The 18,097-nt window shown below is 43.2% G+C and overlaps 1 protein-coding gene across 2 annotated transcripts in view; it reads left to right on the top strand.

Moving 5' to 3' along the window:
* The window catches only part of GALC (galactosylceramidase), a 360,459-nt gene that overhangs the window by 260,618 nt on the left and 81,744 nt on the right, over window positions 1-18,097 (top strand). Inside the window, exon 7 of one of the 2 annotated variants that reach the window (XM_078660006.1) lies at window positions 12,153-12,283. The exons of the other annotated variant lie outside the window; for it this stretch is intronic. Coding sequence (XP_078516132.1) covers window positions 12,153-12,283 — 131 coding nt within the window. The remainder of the gene's footprint in view (window positions 1-12,152; window positions 12,284-18,097) is intronic. 2 annotated transcript variants of the gene reach the window in all.

Genomic DNA, 18,097 nt, shown 5'->3' with positions numbered 1-18,097 from the left:
CGTTCCAAAAGTTACCAAAACAAAGACGACTCCGGTAACTGAAAAAGCAGACACGAAAGCGGTTTCCATATCGAAACACTCTTCTGCACCAAAAGCTTTGGATCCAAAAAGCACAGATCCAAAGAAAAAGATAGAAAAGTCTTCGGAACCGAAATCAAGAACTGTTTCCAAGGCAATAGACACTGTGAAGGCTAAGACTAATGGTTCCAAACCACATAAATCGGCGCCAAAAAAGGATTTACCTATAGAAGAGCTTTTCCAGTCTGATGTAAGGCAAACGACTCTAAAAAGTCATCCAAACTCTGGAAAGGTGTACACAGTGCCTGAAAAGAGGAAAATGGACTGTCCTAAACCATCTCCTGTTCCTCCAAAGAAGCATGTTCAGACTTCCCCTACAAATATTCCTTCACCAGAAGTAGGAATACTAACAAATATTTCTCCTGTGCACTCACCAGCTAGCACACATAGTATAATACCACAAGAGGAGGATTATGGGGATATACAGTCACAACAGAGTTATCAGCAAATAGATGACATTAATGACCAAGATGATATGGCTGGATCATCATGTGACCCATGGGAGGATTACAATGCACCAGATCTACCACAAGACGAGGCATACCCGTCTAGACCATCTCCACCAGATGACACCATTGGGTTCACACAACTCATCCATAGAGCAGCTACTTTTCATGGTGTAGAGCTCCATACAGATCCAATAGAAGAGGATTTTCTTATGGATACACTGTTAACGTCACATAAAACCACTACCACACTTCCAATACTTAATGGAGTTGTAAGACACGCACCAGAAATATTTAAAGACCCAGTCAGGGCCAGGGTAATTAACCCCAGACTGGAAAAGAAATATAAAGCCGCTCCCTCTGATCCTGCATACATTAAGGGGCAGTTGCCACTAGACTCTCTGGTAGTGTCAAATGCGAGAAAAAGAGGCAACTTGCAAACAACAGGGGATGCTCCACCCCCTGACAAAGAATCAAAGCTTTTAGATGCTTCAGGGAAACGCACACTATCACAAGCTGCCAATATATGGAGGATTGCTAACACTCAAGCTCTGTTAGCAAGATATGACAGAGCTCATTATGATGAGCTTGAGTCACTCATGCAACACCTGCCAGAACAATATAATGCCAGGGCTGCTGATTTGATATAAGAAGGAAAGGTTATAACTAATACCTACATAAGATGCGTGCTTGACACTGCATCTAGAGCAGTAAATACAGGGATATTGTTGCGTAGGATGCATGGCTAAGAATCTCTGGCTTCAAACTTGAAGTACAAGCCAGTATAATAAACCAGCCATTTGACCAACAACATCTTTTCGGTCCAAATATAGACAGGGCACTAGAAAAGATGAAGAAAGATACGGATACCGCAAAATCAATCGGAGCTTTACAAACACAAGCCCATAGACCTTCCTTTCGTCGCTCCTTGTATAGAGGCGCATCAAAGGGTTTCCAAACTGATAACACCTCCTCTACTTACAAACAACCCAACCAAACCTCACCCAGTAAGGGATACTATAGAGGAGGGTATAGAGGAAACAATACTAAGGGCAGAGGCAGAGGCAACAATAATCGCAACGCCTCTACTCCCAAACAGTGACTTCCAGACCATTCCACTCCTGTCTGGGGAAGATTACAACAGTTCCTACCTGTCTGGAACTCCATCACCACAGACAGGTGGGTGAGACAAATAATTCAGTCAGGTTATTGCCTGGAGCTCACTTCCACTCCTCCAACAATACCACCCAGACAACGTCCTATGTCACAAGAACACCTCTTACTATTAAAGCAAGAGGTGGAATCACTTCTGCAAAAGAATGCAAAAGAACCAGTACCAAAGCAACATCAAAACACAGGAGTTTACTCCCTTTATTTTCTCATACCCCAAACAAACGGGTCTCTCAGACTAATTCTAGATCTAAGACCCCTAAACCAGTACATACACTCAGACCATTTTCATATGGTCACATTACAACAAGTTTTACCGTTGCTAGAGAAAGGCGACTTCCTTGCCACATTAGACCTCAAGGACGCCTACTTCCACATTCCCATTCATCAGTCTCACAGAAAGTACCTACGGTTCGTGCTAGAAGGTCAGCACTACCAATTCAAGGTGCTCCCCTTCAGAATGACCACAGCACCCCGAGTATTCACAAAGTGTCTAGCAGTAGTAGCAGCACATTTAAGAAGGGACAACATTCATGTATTCCCATGTCTAGACAACTTGCTAATAAAATCCAAGTTCTACAACCAATGCGTACAGCACACGCATCAAACAGTCTGCTTGCTGCACAAGTTGGGATTTACAGTGAATCTAAATAAATCACATCTACAACCGTCCCTAACTCAGCAGTACCAAGGTGCCACTATAGATACCTTCAAGGCAATAGCGTACCCCAACTTACTGAGAATGCAAGCTATGCAGAATCTCATCAAAACATTCCAAGCACAACACTCACTACAAGCTCAAGTATTTATGCAGTTAATAGGAATGATGGCATCTTGCATTTTCTTAGTCCCATACGCAAGACTACAAATGCGCCCCATACAAGAATGCTTGGCAGGTCAGTGGAATCAGGGTTGACAGGAAATAACAGATCTGGTGGTGGTAGACAACTGGGCGCATCGCTCTCTGCAATGGTGGAACAACAAAAACCTTTCAAAGGGCCGGCCGTTTATAGAGCCAGTTCCACAAATAATACTGACCACAGACGCATCTCTCACGGGATGGGGAGCGCAATTACAAAGTCACACATTACAAGGTGCGTGGACAATAAAACAAAAGGTACTTCACATAAATTATCTGGAGTTACTAGCAATCTTTCAAGCCCTAAAATCATTCCAACATTACATATCAAACAAAGCTGTACTAGTCCGGACGGACAATATGACAGCAATGTATTACATTCAAAAGCAAGGAGGAACACACTCCCTACAGCTCTCCCGCTGGCGCAGAGCATTTGGAGATGGGCCATTCCTCAAACCATTTATCTGTTAGCAGAACATCTACCAGGAGTTCACAATCAATTGGCAGATCTGTTAAGTCGTCAGAGACAACAGATACACCAATGGGAGCTGCATACTCCAGTTCTTCAGCCATTTTTTCAAATGTGGGGACAACCGGAGATAGATCTGTTTGCCACACGAAGCAACTCCAAATGCCTAAGCTTCGCCACCAGATACCCACACCCATTATCCAAAGGCAATGCGGTATGGATGAACTGGTCAAAAAAATGTGTGTACGCTTTTCCACCTCTCCCACTAATTCCATTAGTGGTACGGAAACTAAGGCAACATTCTCTCACATTGATTCTAATAGCACCAACGTGGGCAAGACAGCCGTGGTACACAACGCTACTGCAGCTCTCTATAGTACCACATCACAAACTAAAACTCTCCCCACATCTACTAACACAGAACCATGGAGAGATTATGCATCCAGACCCAATGCAGCTCAATCTAGCAATTTGGCTCCTGAGGTCTTAGAGTTTGGATATCTAAATTTACCTCCTGATTGCATGGATGTCATTAAAGAAACAAGACATCCTACCACTAGAGCATGTTAAGCAGCAAAATGGAAACGATTTGTTGTCTACTTCACACATAACAAGGTTAACCCCTTAGATGTTTCTATACAAAACATCATATGCTATCTCTTACATCTACAAAGATCTAATTTAGCATACTCTTCAATTAGATTACATCTTGCTACTATCGCGGCATATCTACAAAACAGACAACATTTGTCCTTGTTTAGGGTACCTGCAATTAAAGCGTTCATGGAAGGACTTAAACGGATAATTCCTCCAAGAATACTACCTTCTCCAGTATGGAATTTAAATATTGTACTTACAAGACTTATGGGTCCACCCTTTGAACTATTGTATAAGTGTGAGTTACAGTTTCTTACATGGAAGGTTGCTTTTTTAGTAGCAGTCACATCACTAAGAAGAGTGAGTGAGATCCAGGCATTAACAATTCAAAAACCATTTATACAACTGTATCATAATAAAGTGGTTCTCAAGACAAATCCAAAGTTTCCTCCGAAAGTCATTTCACCGTTCCATCTCAACCAATCCATTGAGTTGCCGGTATTTTCCCCACAACCACAAACCGTTGCAGAAAGGGCTCTTCACACGTTAGATGTAAAGAGCGCAATTCTATACTACATAGATAGGACAAAACCTTTTCGTAAAACTAAACAACTGTTTGTGTCCTTTCCACATAAAGGCAATCCGATTTCAAAATCAGGCATTGCTAGATGGATTATTAAGTGTATTCAAATTTGCTACCAAAAAGCGAAACACACTTTATTCATTCCTCCTAGGGCTCATTCTACCCGTAAGATAGGAGCATCTATGGCATTCTTAGGAAACAACATTAGATGATATCTGTAAAGCAGCTACATGGTCTACTACGCACACATTTACAAAACACTACTGTGTAGACGTGCAGGCAAAACAACAAGCAAGTGTGGGCCAGGCTGTACTAAAGACATTATTTCAAACTACTGCAACAGATGTGGGTGACCGCCGCTAAGGGAGAAACTGCTGTGCAATCAATGCAAAAGTGTGTGGTCTGCAGCCCATATGCCTCGAACGGAAAATGCTACTTACCAGTATGCATCTGTTCTTGGCATGTAGGGCTGCAGAACCACACATGCCCACCCGGCTCCCCGGCTGCCTATATCTGTTCCAGTATTATCTTATTTAGATACATAATACATGGTCATCCTTATCTGTAATGAAACAACTCCATAATTTGCCCAATGACGAAAACAATCTGAGGATGGAGTCGATGCCCATGCGCACTATGGTCTAAGGGAGGAGTCACCTAGCAGACAAAGACTCTTCCAAGAAAACACCAAAGTGTAATCATCCGGGCCCACCACCAGATGGTTATCTAATGCAAAAGGGTGTGGTTCTGCAGCCCTACATGCTAAGAACAGATGCATACTGGTAAGTAGCATTTTCCTTTCCTGGTATATTCATGCAGTATTTTGAGACAGTTGACTAAACTTGCAATAAAAGAAATGGAGAGCTTACCACCCCCCCGTTTGCTTCTCTTCCTTCTTGCAAGAATGGACTCCCCTCAGGCAGGGGCTAATAGCATGACATTGTTGTCTCCTGGTCTTCCACAGGGAGGTGGAGTTTCAAAAACGTCTGCTCGAGGTGTCAAAAAAGAAGCATCTCTTCTCAAGCATTGGCAAAGCCAATAGGTCTGGCATCGTCTGCCAGCGTTTTAGGAATTCTTGTTTTGTAATGGCTTTTGTAAAACGTTATTGTTTGGAAAGCTGCCAGGTATTTGTCAGTGTGAACAGAACATTGACTAAAAGCAAAAAGAAAATTGGGGTCTCGAAAAAACATAGATTTCCATAGTACTCCCTGGCATTGTAGGGAACTACTTTGTGTGTGGATGTGCTCCTTGTAAAAGGGACCGTAACTCATAGTGAAGTCAACCAATGCCTGAAGTGTGGTGGCACATTTCCTGCGAGTGGTTTGGAGGGAAATGGGAATGACACAGCCACAGACCAATAGATTTAGTGTGGCTGAAAACCCCTATAAGTAACTGTCATACACATAATTTTAGTAAAGTGAAAAGATTTTAGCTAACGCATACCTAAAAAAGCCAACTACGTTGTTGTATTAGCTGCCAGAATCTTGCTGGAAAGAAAGTTGGAAAGAACGAAAAAGGTAGGAATGCAAGAAAGAAAAGGCAGGAAAGATGGTAAGAAAGAAGGCAAGAAAGAATGAATGCAAGCATAAGAAAGACAAGAAAGAAATATATGAAGTCACGTGGGAAAGAAGGAAGGAAAGAAATAAGGTAGGCAAGAAAGACTAGAAAGAAGGAAAGAAAGAACAAAGGATAGAAAGAGATAGAATGAAGGAAAAAGTATAAAAAAGACAAAGTAGGAAGCAGGAAAGAAAGAGCAAAGAGTACGAAAAGGTAAGAAAGGAAGCAAGAAAATGGGAAAGCAAATGAAAGAAGGTAAGAGAAGGAAGGAAAGATGGAACAAAAGCAGGAAAGGAGGAATAAATGCAAAAAACAAGGAAAGAAGGAATTAAAGCAAACAAGAAGAAAAAGGGAAAAAGGCAAGAAAAAAGCAAGTAAGAAGGTATTAATGAATAAAGAAAAGAATGAATGAAAAAATGAAAACAGTAAAGAAGGAATAAAAAAGAATAAAATGTAAGAAAGAATAAATAAAACAAAGTAGGAAAGCGAAAGAAAGAAGAAAAGAAATAAAAAGAGTTACAAGTGCTGCAATTTAAACATGATAAACGTTGGTTGTCTTCCTGGGTAAAGTTTATTAAAAAAACATTGGTGAAATAGAGCCAAGAACAAACATGTGTTGAAGACTTGCCTGTTCAGGAACAGGCGTATGGAATCATAGAGGGGACCATGTTTTAAATGAAGCTATTTAATTATTATTATGTGTTTTTTAATAGTATGTTATGTAAATAGTAATTTTTTGATCAGTGTAGAGATACATCTATGTATTTAACTATACCTGAGGACATATTGTGTTGGGTAGGAATTTTTATCACATTATATATTTTGCCGTGGTGGGAGAATTGGACTAACAATTTATATATCAATGTACTGTTATGAATTATAATGCTCTGTTTTATGCACTTTGATGGTTTTAATTTAACCGAATAAAGTTACATTTGACTGACTGGCCTGTTCACCTGTAAAATATTAAGGCCTTGACAATTTAATACAGAACATTTTCAAATGGTTGCAATCTGTTATTCTGTGAAATACCAGCAGCCTGATAAAGGAAACTCCAAAAGGAAACCACAGCAGCATTAGCCAGAGACAGGAAGTTATAAAGTGTGGAATGTGGCCTGTGCCATCATCTGGCTCACTGGTATAAAGTGTCCTTGTGTCACATCGGACACTAAACACAAAGGGAACATCAAAATAATAAATTAGAAACAAAAACATTAGCACTTATAGGAACGAACCAGCTTGTATGGGTGTAGAGGATGTGCTTCTTGTGAAAGAGCAAAATGCAGTCCCTCAAAGTGAAGCTACCCAGTCACTGAAGTGGGCTGACCCACTGTTGTTTGCTGTAGTGGATGGAAACAAAATGTGAATGACACACAAACCGACCAAAGGATGAAGAAAGCTTGCTGAAAGCCCATTTAAGTAAGTATGTTGTACATGTATATAAATCTTTTTTTTCATCGAAAGGTCTTGGCTAATACCAGACCTAAAAATTACGGGTAATAATAAATAATGCTGCACAACCAGGAGACTGCTTAGATACAAACACAACCCTTGGGTTGCTTTAATGCTAAAGGCGAGATTTTCATTACTTGTTTTTGTGCTGGGTTGATTTATTTTTATTTTACTATGCAATTAACTTTTAGTTTATAGACTATTCTGCATTAAACATCTCTTACGAATCAGTAACATCGCTCTCTGCAAATTCAACGTGGAGGTTAAGCACGATTTCTTGATTGGGATACTCTTTTATTCGGCTTTTGGGTACCTCTATATTTTAAAATGTAACTTAATAGATGGATGTGTAGTTCAGTACTTGTTTCAAGCTGGCCCGCAAAAGCAACCTTTGCATGAAATGTTTGTGTTTATGACGGATTTAAAGAGATTTAAATAAATGGCAACTAACATAAACATTTTTTAACTAACAGCTTGGGAACTGGGACTGGTGTATCGCAAACCTGCTTTGCCAAATCTTTTGCAATATTTACTTGTACTGCTATGTAAATTATTAATCTTTCAGTCCCTCTTGAATATTTCCGCCTTTTCTATGGGAGAAGAATGTATCTGTCTCCTACCTGCTGCTGGTGCCATCTGACTTCCTTTTCTTTTCTTATCCTTTTGCCGTTGAATGATGCGTCTTGTCCTTTCTGCACAGAAAAGGCTCAATTGAATCTGCAATTTGCCTTTTTATCTTAGAATTACTCTTTGTATCTGCTGCACTTGATCAGCTATGCAGTGTCACATAGTCACCTACAAGCAGTTGCGGACCTTTCTTCACCTTCTCACTAAGGAGCAAGATTGATATGCATGCTAAGTCGATACAATTTCTTCCTCTTTAAAGGGGAACTCCGGCTTCTCTATACTTTAGAGCCACGTAAAGGGGAGAAGGGATAAAAGATATGCGAACCTGTGGGCTGGAGATCTCAGCTTCTCCTGTTTTTTAAACAAACAAATTTCTGCTGAATGGAGATGCTGGAAGACTGTCAATGGCCACACTACCTCTACTTCCCTCTTGTGACAGCCAGAAGGCAGTTAGTCCCTTTTCATCATTTGTATATGGCTCGATGTGAAAATGAACCTTCATAGGAAATTTAAAAAGCATATTTCTGTAGTGGTTTTGAATGTTGAATTTGTTGTGTGCTCTAATGAAATACATATAGAAGGTGGTAGAACACCGGTCACAGTCAAAACGCTTCAACACTAGTCTAGGTTGTTTAAAATAAGTAGTGAATTGTTCGACATATAACAAAAAGGAGTAATTTCAAGGATACAAAGAGGAAAGCAAATATAGATTATGAGCACAAGGTGCTGAATTGTGTGGATAATAGTGTCATCTGGCTATAGAATTGTCAATTGTGTGAAAGTAAGCAAGTTATTTGGGTCTGGTTTATCGTTTACTCTTATTAGTAACCCTGGGCGTAGTTTGCATAGTTGCGCTACGCGTAGTGTACTTCGCGAGATTCGAGTAGGCCTACGCGAACTGCATAGTGCGCTGTTCGCGATGATTGCACAGTGCCCAATGCTTGTCCGCACTGTGCAATTATTGAAATCGGCATCTCGCACAGTGCGAGCTGTCATTTTCTGCCACTCGAGTAGATGTTTACTCGAGCGGCAGCTTTCTCAACGCGGACTGGTAGTTTCTCATCGCGAGCGGTCACGAGCCTACGCGAACACTCGCAATGAGAAACCTGACCTCCCCGCGTTGAGAATCTCGCCGGGATGTCATTTTGCTCGCTCGCGGTCACCAACTTGGTGTTGAGGACTGAGAACTTGACAAACATGGCAACTATGCTAACGGATTTTGCACTGTGCTACATGCAATTCGCGTAGCACGAAGTTGCACAAACTACGCAAACTTTGCAAGCGTAGCGTAGTTGGCCTCCCAGGGTTACTTATTAGACTGTTTGAAGAAGTCGCAGTGATCAGAGTCTGGAATGAAGGTGTTTTACACGTTGGAATGTTTTATACAAATGCCGAAGCACAGAAAAAAGAGTAGTAACTGAAAGGGGTACCTTTTTTTTGGTATGCTTTGAAGGGAAAGAGCTGGTGGTAATATTGCATTCTAAATCCTTGAAAGAAAAGCGATGAGGTTGGTCTTCCTACTCTTGCCCAAATAATTAGGTACATTGTGATCACAGCCTAATGTTTCAGAAATCTTCATACCCTAAGAAGGTCCAAATTATTTTCCTTTTTATATTTATCATCAGCATCTCACATAATTGGTATGCTTTGGAAATTACAACTGCTCTTCACATTAACTTCAACAGTTTCCTAACAAGTCTTCCAAGATGTGTTGCTTTGTTTAAATAAGTAATATGATATCAGTGTGATATACTGGTGCTTGATGTGCATAAAGAGTCTCCTAATAGAACTTTGAAGCTATTATTGTGGAATTATTATCTTACTTTTAAACATAACTGCTAATTGAGGGCTACATTCCTGACCGGCTAGGGGCCCACCTTATCGAAACTGGGGACCCCACTCTAAATTATTTGAGTGAAGGCTGTTTTGTAATGCTCCATTCCTAATAGACAAGTACTGCGTTTCAGAAGTCCTTCAGGTAATGCACCTTCTTTGGGCAATTTGGAAAAACAAGAGGTTCAAGAATATGTGGATGATGGCCACCTTCGTATAAGGGTAGCACAGGGGTTGGTTTTGGTCGGATACGGTGATTGATGTTGAGGATCAATGAAGAATGACAAGCTTGTGCTTCAGTTAAGAAAGACAGTTACGCTATAATTGCCACCTCTAAGGGTAACAGAATCAATTAGACATACTGTTTTTTAATATCATTTGAGCCTTCACAATTCTTTGTTGAGCTCTGAGGAATGATCTGGTCAGTGGCGGCCGGTAAGTTTTGGAGGGAGGGGGGCAGACGGGATATTCATCTCTGCTGGGTGACCTATGCATATCTGTCCATATCTACCATGTGGAATTGCCCAACAGAAAATTGTTCAGTGCCTTGGGAACATGGCAGCTGTGCTGCAATTGTTAAAATTGGATGCTCGAGTCTACTTGTGTCAAACTTGTGCCAGGGCACAAGAACAGGAAATTGGACCTACAAGAAGAGTGCATCCAACACCCTGCGGCTGTCTAACGTGAAATTAATTGCTATTTCCTGGATCTCATTATGCTATAGTCCAGGCGGTACCACAAAGCTTAACCATTCCAAAAAGCATTGTAAGTAAGATGCAGATTATAATCTATATACTTTACAAAACACCTTGAACATAATTTCAGTTTCCAAACAAGCCAATAGCAAAAGGGAGCAAACCCAAAGCTCATTCACTGTATTTTTTCGTATAAATGGTCTTCGTTACAACAGTCTTAATGATCAGCAGAAACGTGACTCTGGTAAAGATACCAAATATGGGGGCATAACACCTCAAACCACTGAAGCTGAAGGTAGTCTCTAATATTAATCTAGATAGATGAAACAAGTTGGCAGAAGCTGGGTTATTCTTAAACTTGGCTGGTCTCGCTCCTAGAGTGAAAGATTTAGATGTTTGGTGACTTGGATTTTTTTGAATTGAGATTGTTGTGACTGAGAAGAATTCTGCTTCGAAAACACCTGTGTTTGGGGGTGAAGGATCAACTTGTAGGAGCAATGTAGTTGAAAAGGCAGAGCCAGTAATGGGCTAACTTGTAGATACACATTCTGTAATATCATTAATTGATCTTACTTTGAGTTGAAACACCAAACAGTTTGTCCATGCTCTAATAAGATTAGAATGGCCGTTGGATGATTTGTGAGGGTATATTTGTTGGTTTTGTTGTGTAAGAACAGAAGCGGGTTTGTAAGCTTACTGAATAAGGCTTAAATTTGGAATTTTGGATGAAGAAGAATTGGGTTGTAGATCTCTGTGGACGTATTGGAACACATAACATATGTGGAAACGGGAAATGAGATATAGGGATTAAATCTGCACTGGTCATACACTCTTAGTTGATGGGTTGCTCACCCATTTCTGAGCCCACGTTCCCACTTGCTTGAAAACCATAAAAAAATGTTTTTAAAAAATATGCTTATTAGTTTGCAGGACGAGACCTCCCTAGCTGCCTTAAAAGCCACTAAGATTGTTCAAGAAGATTCCTTGCCATATAGATTTCATACACGTAAAGGAGAGTTGGTGTGGCCAAGCAACAGGCTTCAGTTGCATCTTAAAGGGCTTCGATCTCTGACTATAAAGTTCTGGACATTTCATCACTTACACGGCTAAAATGAATGCAAATTAGGAAAGACCCATTTAGCCGACATGCTTTTCTGGATTTTCTTTTTTTTTTTTTAAAGAGGAACATGCGTCCAATGAAGCATGATCCTAATGACTTCACAAGATAAGAAGAATCTCAAGTTAGCCTGTGTTGAAATATAAATGACTCACATTGTCCATTATATTCGTTGCTTTTCATGTAATTCACCACTCTTCAAGAATTTGGATTTTCTCCCTTTATTTTACTTTTCCAATAACCTGGCCCCAAAATAAAAGGGACTTACTCATTTCTATCTTTCCTATAAACTGTCATTTGGTTCAACTGTTATTTTCATTTTGGAAATGGTGTTCAAGTTTGGATATCTATTTTTAACCCCAAACTCCACACTTGGACCACTTCTATCAAGAGCAAAAAAGTTGTGATGGGTAGAGATCTGGTGTTCTTCTCTATTGTCACTCTTGATTAATAACTAATAACATTGTCATCCAAGACAGTACTTATAATACACTTTAATTCAAGCTGTCTAGTGATGAAGAAGTGCTGCAGTGTTCCTCTGTGTTCTATGACTTGTTAGTGGGGAAATGCGTCTGATCCCTGTTCGATGCTGAATGCCTCCAGATTGTTAAAAGCTTTTTTCTTTGTTTCTCACCCTCTGCCCTTTCAACACTGTTTCTTCTCCCCAAGCTCTTGAGGTACACCATGGATAAGTATGACCTGGAGAGAGTGCGGATCATAGCCAGCGACAACCTCTGGCAGCCTATTTCTCTATGCATGCTGAAAGATCCCGAACTCCTTGAGGTGATCGATGTCATAGGGTAGGACTTACTTTCATTTTACACCCTGGGTTACTTTGCCTTGTGAATATCGGAAGCCATTACACTGGACAAGTCTGGTAGCTTGATGTGCTGGTTCCAGATTTCCAGATTTCTTTCGCCCTAATATGCAATACATTTCAATGCTTCTATAGGCCTGTACTTTTGACGGGTGCATGTAAGAGTTTTTTTATTCTTTTTTTCACAAACCTGTCACTGTTGCACAACTGGAGATAAAATGAACCTTTCTTTTTAGAAATAGTAATGGGTTTGCATGTGGCAGTGGCAAACACTTTTATTTTTGTAAGAAATTTAAAAGCAGACCCAAGAAGACCTGGTGTCCCTTTAAGTAGCTGAATTAGAATTGCTAGTGTACTGTTTTAGTGTATGGAAGCAATTCTATTGAGTGGATGGGACCCTCTTTATGAAAGTGGAGTACAGGCCGATCTCATTACTAGACACCACGGCAAAACTTGTGGGGCGTTTATTAGAAGAATGGGAAGGCGAAAACAATATTATAATACAATCACAGTATGGCTTCCAGAGTGGTAGGGACACTATAGATCAGTGCCTCAATCTAACCCTCAAAACTGGGAAATATACTAGAGCGAAGCCCTGTCAGATTTTTATAGCGTGTATGGATTTAAGCCAAGCGTTTGATTGTGTAATCCACCCAAACCTGCCCATTTAAGATTGAAAGAGGTGTTAGGCAGGGGTGTGTCCTCGCCCCCTTTTTATTCTCTATATATACAGATGGAGTTGAGGCAGCCCTTCTTGGAGTAACCCCAAATGTCCCTAAATTTGGCTCCACTACTATACCCATTTTAACATACGTTGATGATGCAGTTTTAATTGCAAGAAAAGGGGTGTCCCTTCAACGTTTAATAACGGCCTACGTTGCATTCATGTTTCACTGGGACTGAAGGTGAACAAGTCTTTTGTCCTTATTATAGGGACTCCATCTTCAAGAAGATCCCAGAACTTCACAATATGCACACAAAGAGTGGAGGTTGTAGACTCCTTCCCATACTTAGGGGGCCACTTAGACAAAAAACATTCATGGGCACCTATGGTGAATAATAGGGTGCTAGTAATGGAGCGGGGTATAGAAGCAATCCGGTCCTTTACAAAAGACTAGGGTCTAAACCACTATGAACATTAAAAAAGGTATACCAGGCTAATATAGTAACAGCAGCAACCTACGGGGCAGGGTTATGGGGGACGTCCCCGGCAATCCAACTCCAAACTTTGAAGGATAGATTTTACAAGAAATTGTTTGCCGTCCCTATCTCATTCAAATTACAACTACCACCTCGAATTGGAAATCCTGTATTCGATTGATAACATCAAGATTTCCCCGGTACTCCTGTGGCATTCAATCTGGTGCAGGGACACCGTGAACCTGACCCAGGTCATAATTAAAAATTGTATAGATCTGGATAATACTCGTAAAATCCCCTGGCTCTGGTATATGAGATGCTCACTGATGGTACTTGGATTGGTAGAATTGTTTTACCAACGCGAGGCTTTGTAGTACAATATCAAAGCGAAAACTGAGGTATATATTTTTAGCGAAATTGAAACATGAACCCCAAAATGTAAATTATTCTAAGGTTACTGTGAAGTTGTGTCTGAAACAAACAGTTAGTTATAGATCCTTTACCTTAGAATTACCCCCAATCGTCAGACTGAATCCGGAGAATTTTTTTCGTCAGCACTACCCCTGCGTGTCAAAAAGTGGCTTCGGTCGGCTTCGCGTTCGTCGTTACCATTATGGACGCTGGGATGACTTTGTGGCAGCTACTTATACGCCGCCATCGTACGCTGACGCCAGTTTTTTCTTTTTCTGCACCAGCCAGCGCAGATCCAGAGAGAGCGGTACCTCCAGTCACTTTTTGACTGACTTTTTGCCGACTTTTGTCAACGTCGATTTTGAGTCTTCGACTCCTGGTGCACGTCAGGGATGCCCGGTTTCAATGAAAAATGAATCCGAAGTTTTTGCAGGAGCGGTCCTGAAATTTTCTAGAGGCCTGGCAGTCGGCTCCGTTCGTGGTACCGGTCGCGTGGTAGGTTGAGGGACAGGTTACGGAGCCACCACTACCAGTCTTCTTCCAAGTCTTCGCACTTCTCTGGTAAGTCGAAGCACAAGAAGAAGTCGAAGAAGCACCGTCGCTCTTCAACTTCTCCCCATCGGTCTGCTGATGCGACGGGGTGGTGCCCCTTCCGCGGCTCCGCGTGCGGAGCCCCAAGGGTCAACTCTGAGTTCTCCCACCATTCCCGGGACAAGGAGCGATGCATGCCATCTTTGGGCAGCCCGAGTCTGCCGGCGCGCCTTTGGGCCTGGATCTGTATCGGCGCCAGTCGACCTGGTTACACCTCCGCAGGTGCAGATTCCACTGGCACCACGTCCACAGCCGATGCCGTTGTGCCCCCAGCCTGTGTCCACCCCAGCCTCCACTTCGATGTAGACACAGAGCCAGACTGGCGTCATCCGACGCCAGATCTGGCACCTACTGGTACTTTTGTGCCACTGTTCTACCATGGCTTTTTGAGTCCAGATTGGCAGGCAGAGGAAGGTGAGGAGGACTGGAAGGGGTCTGGAGACCCTTTTACTGACCAGTTAGGCTACGAACCGGACTGGAGAGAGGAACTGGGGGAAGCCAGTGGTCTGGATACCTCACCAGACCTTAGCATGCTGTCTCCTCCTACCCTGACTATGGAAGAGGGAGCGTCTTACACTGTGGTGTTGCGTAGGGCGGCTGAGGCTCTCAACCTCGAGCTACCTATGGTGGCAGTCTGGACTAACCTCCTGACAGAGGTGCTTTAACCGGCAGCAAGCTCTTCGGAGCCCCTGCTACCGTTTAATGAAGCCCTCACTGACATCCTTTTGATCCAGGATGAGCAAAGGGACTCCTGTGGATAGGATGATTGCCTGACGCCACCGCCCGGCTCCGGGCGACCCCGCTTTACTTTCCCAACACCCTACCCTTGAGAACTTGGTGGTCCAAGCCTCACATCTAAATGTTCATTCCCTAACTCCCCACCTGATAGGGAATCCAAAAAGCTGGACAATCTTGGGAAGAAGATGTTTTCTCCCTCCAGCTTGGGGCTGCGGTCGGTAAACACTGCATGTCTGTTGGGCCGTTACACCAACTCCGTGTGGGATCCTGTGGCGCAACTGCTGCCCCAGTGCCGAGATGGAGGCCTGGGCCGTACTCTCCTGTGCAGTTGCCGATGGGAGAGATGCAGCAAAGTTTACTATTCGCTGTGGACTGGATACCACCGACTCGCTAGGCAGGACGATTTCCACACCATTAGCCTTTCGACGCTATACCTGGCTGAGGTCAACTGGCTTTTCTGGGGATGTCCAAGCTACCCTTATGGACATGCCCTTTGATGGCCGTCGCCTGTTCGGCGACAAGGCAGACAATGCACTAGAGCACTTCAAGGACTCACGAGTTACAGCCCCTTTCATGGCTACGGAAGGGGTGCCCCACCATGTTCCAACCAGGGCCACAGCCCGGCGCAAGCTGTTCAACCCTATGCGCCGGGGAGGTGGCAACCACCGTCGTGGTACTGGGGGCCAGCGAGCGGGCCAATCCACCACCACCCCCTCTGCAGCAGCCTCCAAACCTTCCTAGTCCGATCTTCTAGAGCCACCAAATGCCAGTGGGCGGCAGGATTCGCCATCACCTCCTCCATTGGTGCACCATCACGTCAGACAGGTGGGTTTTGCAAAGAGTCTGAAGGGGCTACACCCTCCCCTTTGAGACTATCACTCCAGCCATGCCACCTCATTACCATCGCATGTCGGAGGATCATGTGGCCCTTCTCCAACAGGAAGTTATGTCTCTCTTGGCCAAGCGAGCCATTGAGCTAGTTCCTGCCCCAGAAGTAGGTTGTGATTGCTACTCACACTACTTTCTGGTGCCCAAGAAGGACAAAGGCCTGCGTCCTATCTTGGATCTCAGGAACGTTAACGGCTTCCTCCGGAAGGAGAAGTTCAAAATGTTGACGCTAGCTCAGGTCCTGTCTGCCCTCGACCTTAGAGACTGGATGGAAGCGTTGGACTTGCAGGATGCCTGTTTCACATCCCCGTCCTGCCAGTCCGCCGGCGTTACCAACCGCCACGAGCATTTTCAGTTTTCCGCGCTCCCCTTTGGTCTTACCAGCGCCCCTCGGGTGTTGACAAAAGTGATGGCGGTAGTCGCAGCTCATCTGCACAAATCAGTGGGTCCAGTCTTTCCCCATCTCGGCGACTAGCTGTTGAAGGCGGGCTCGCCCCAGGCTGTCGTCTCCCCCTCCAGACTACGGCCGACCTCCTGCATTCTCTGGGGTTCTCCATCAATGTGCCGAAGTCACACCTGACTCCCTCTCAGAAGTTCCTCTTCTTTGGAGCGGTTCTGGACACGGCGCAGTTTCCGTCTATCCTCCCGAACAGCGAGTCTAGGATATTCTGGCTATGATTCCGATCTTTCAGCCTCTGTCCTGGGTTTTGTCAGGATGACCCTCGGGGTACTGGGCCTGCTGGCATTCCTGCATCCTGCTGGTGGACCATGCCAGGTGGCATATGTGGGCTCTGCAGTGGTACCTGAAGCTCCAGTGGGCACAATTATCAGGAGAACCTGTCCAACTGTGTCCAGATCTCGGAGAGCACTGCTCACCAATTGTAGTGGTAGCTAACAAACCAGCATTGGGTCGACTGCAGATCCCTCTCCCTTCCCCAACCAGAGTTCACAGTGGTGACCGATGCATCACTGCTGGGATGGGGCAGATGGGAGGCGGAGAGCAGAGGGCTCTGGTCTCTGTCAGAGTCTGGGCTCTACATCAACCTTCTGGGGCTTTGGGCAATTGAAACAAAACATTATGGTAGGTCTCAGGGAGTTGTTTAAAGACCTGCAAGGTGTGTATCCCCTATCAGATATATGAATAACACAAAACACCTTGGGTCTGAACAGCTAGGTGGAACGTGAGAGGTGGAAAGAATGAAAATATGTCAACAGGTGAAGGTGCCTGCATATATCTTAAGCTAGTTGAAAGACTAGAGGATGACTGTTGACTCAGCAGAGTCTACCAAAAAACCCATAGGCACAAATTCATGCTGTGTGAAGAGGGATCCTAACAAAGAAATCGAAAATGTGCAGCGCTAAATTATACGAACAAAAAGTGTGTTAAGAATGACTAAGGGGACTCAATTACCATTTTATTCTTAGAGAGCCCTTTTCATGTTTAAAAAGCAGTCTATTAACACTCGAAGTTGTCAAATGTTAAACTGTGTTATAGGTCGACATGTTTCTGCCCTCCCAAAGATCTACACGTATCGGGGCATTCATCAGGACCAAAAAGGCAAGAATTTAAAGAGCTGCTGCCAATAACCAAAATTGTGAAAAATTATAATACAGTGAAAATTGTCAAAAATAGCAATTCTTATACTCCACCGGTAATGTCCAATCTAAGTGGTAGTAGAGGAGACTCTGCTGAGTCAACAGTCATCCTCTAGTCTTTCAACTAGCTAAAGATATCTCAGTCAATCATCGAGACTGAATGTCTGAGCGAGAGGCGGTCAGTCCCAAATGACGAAATCTCACAATTTGTGAATGATGGGTACTGATAAGAGACGTTCTCCTCTCTACCTTCACCTGTTGACATATTTTCATTCTTTCCACCTCTCACGTTCCACCTAGCTGTTTAGACCCAAGGTGTTCTGTGTTATTCATATGTCCGCTTTGGGCAATTGGTCTTGCACTCAAAGCATTCCTTCCCTCTGTATGAGGAAGAGTAGTGCAGGTGTTCATGGACAACACCACCGCGAAGTGG

Source organism: Lissotriton helveticus, chromosome 9 (genome assembly GCF_964261635.1).
Source record: "Lissotriton helveticus chromosome 9, aLisHel1.1, whole genome shotgun sequence".
Lineage (NCBI taxonomy): Eukaryota > Metazoa > Chordata > Amphibia > Caudata > Salamandridae > Lissotriton > Lissotriton helveticus.
Note: the sequence above shows the minus strand (reverse complement) of the source record. Positions and strands in the feature narration are given on the sequence as shown.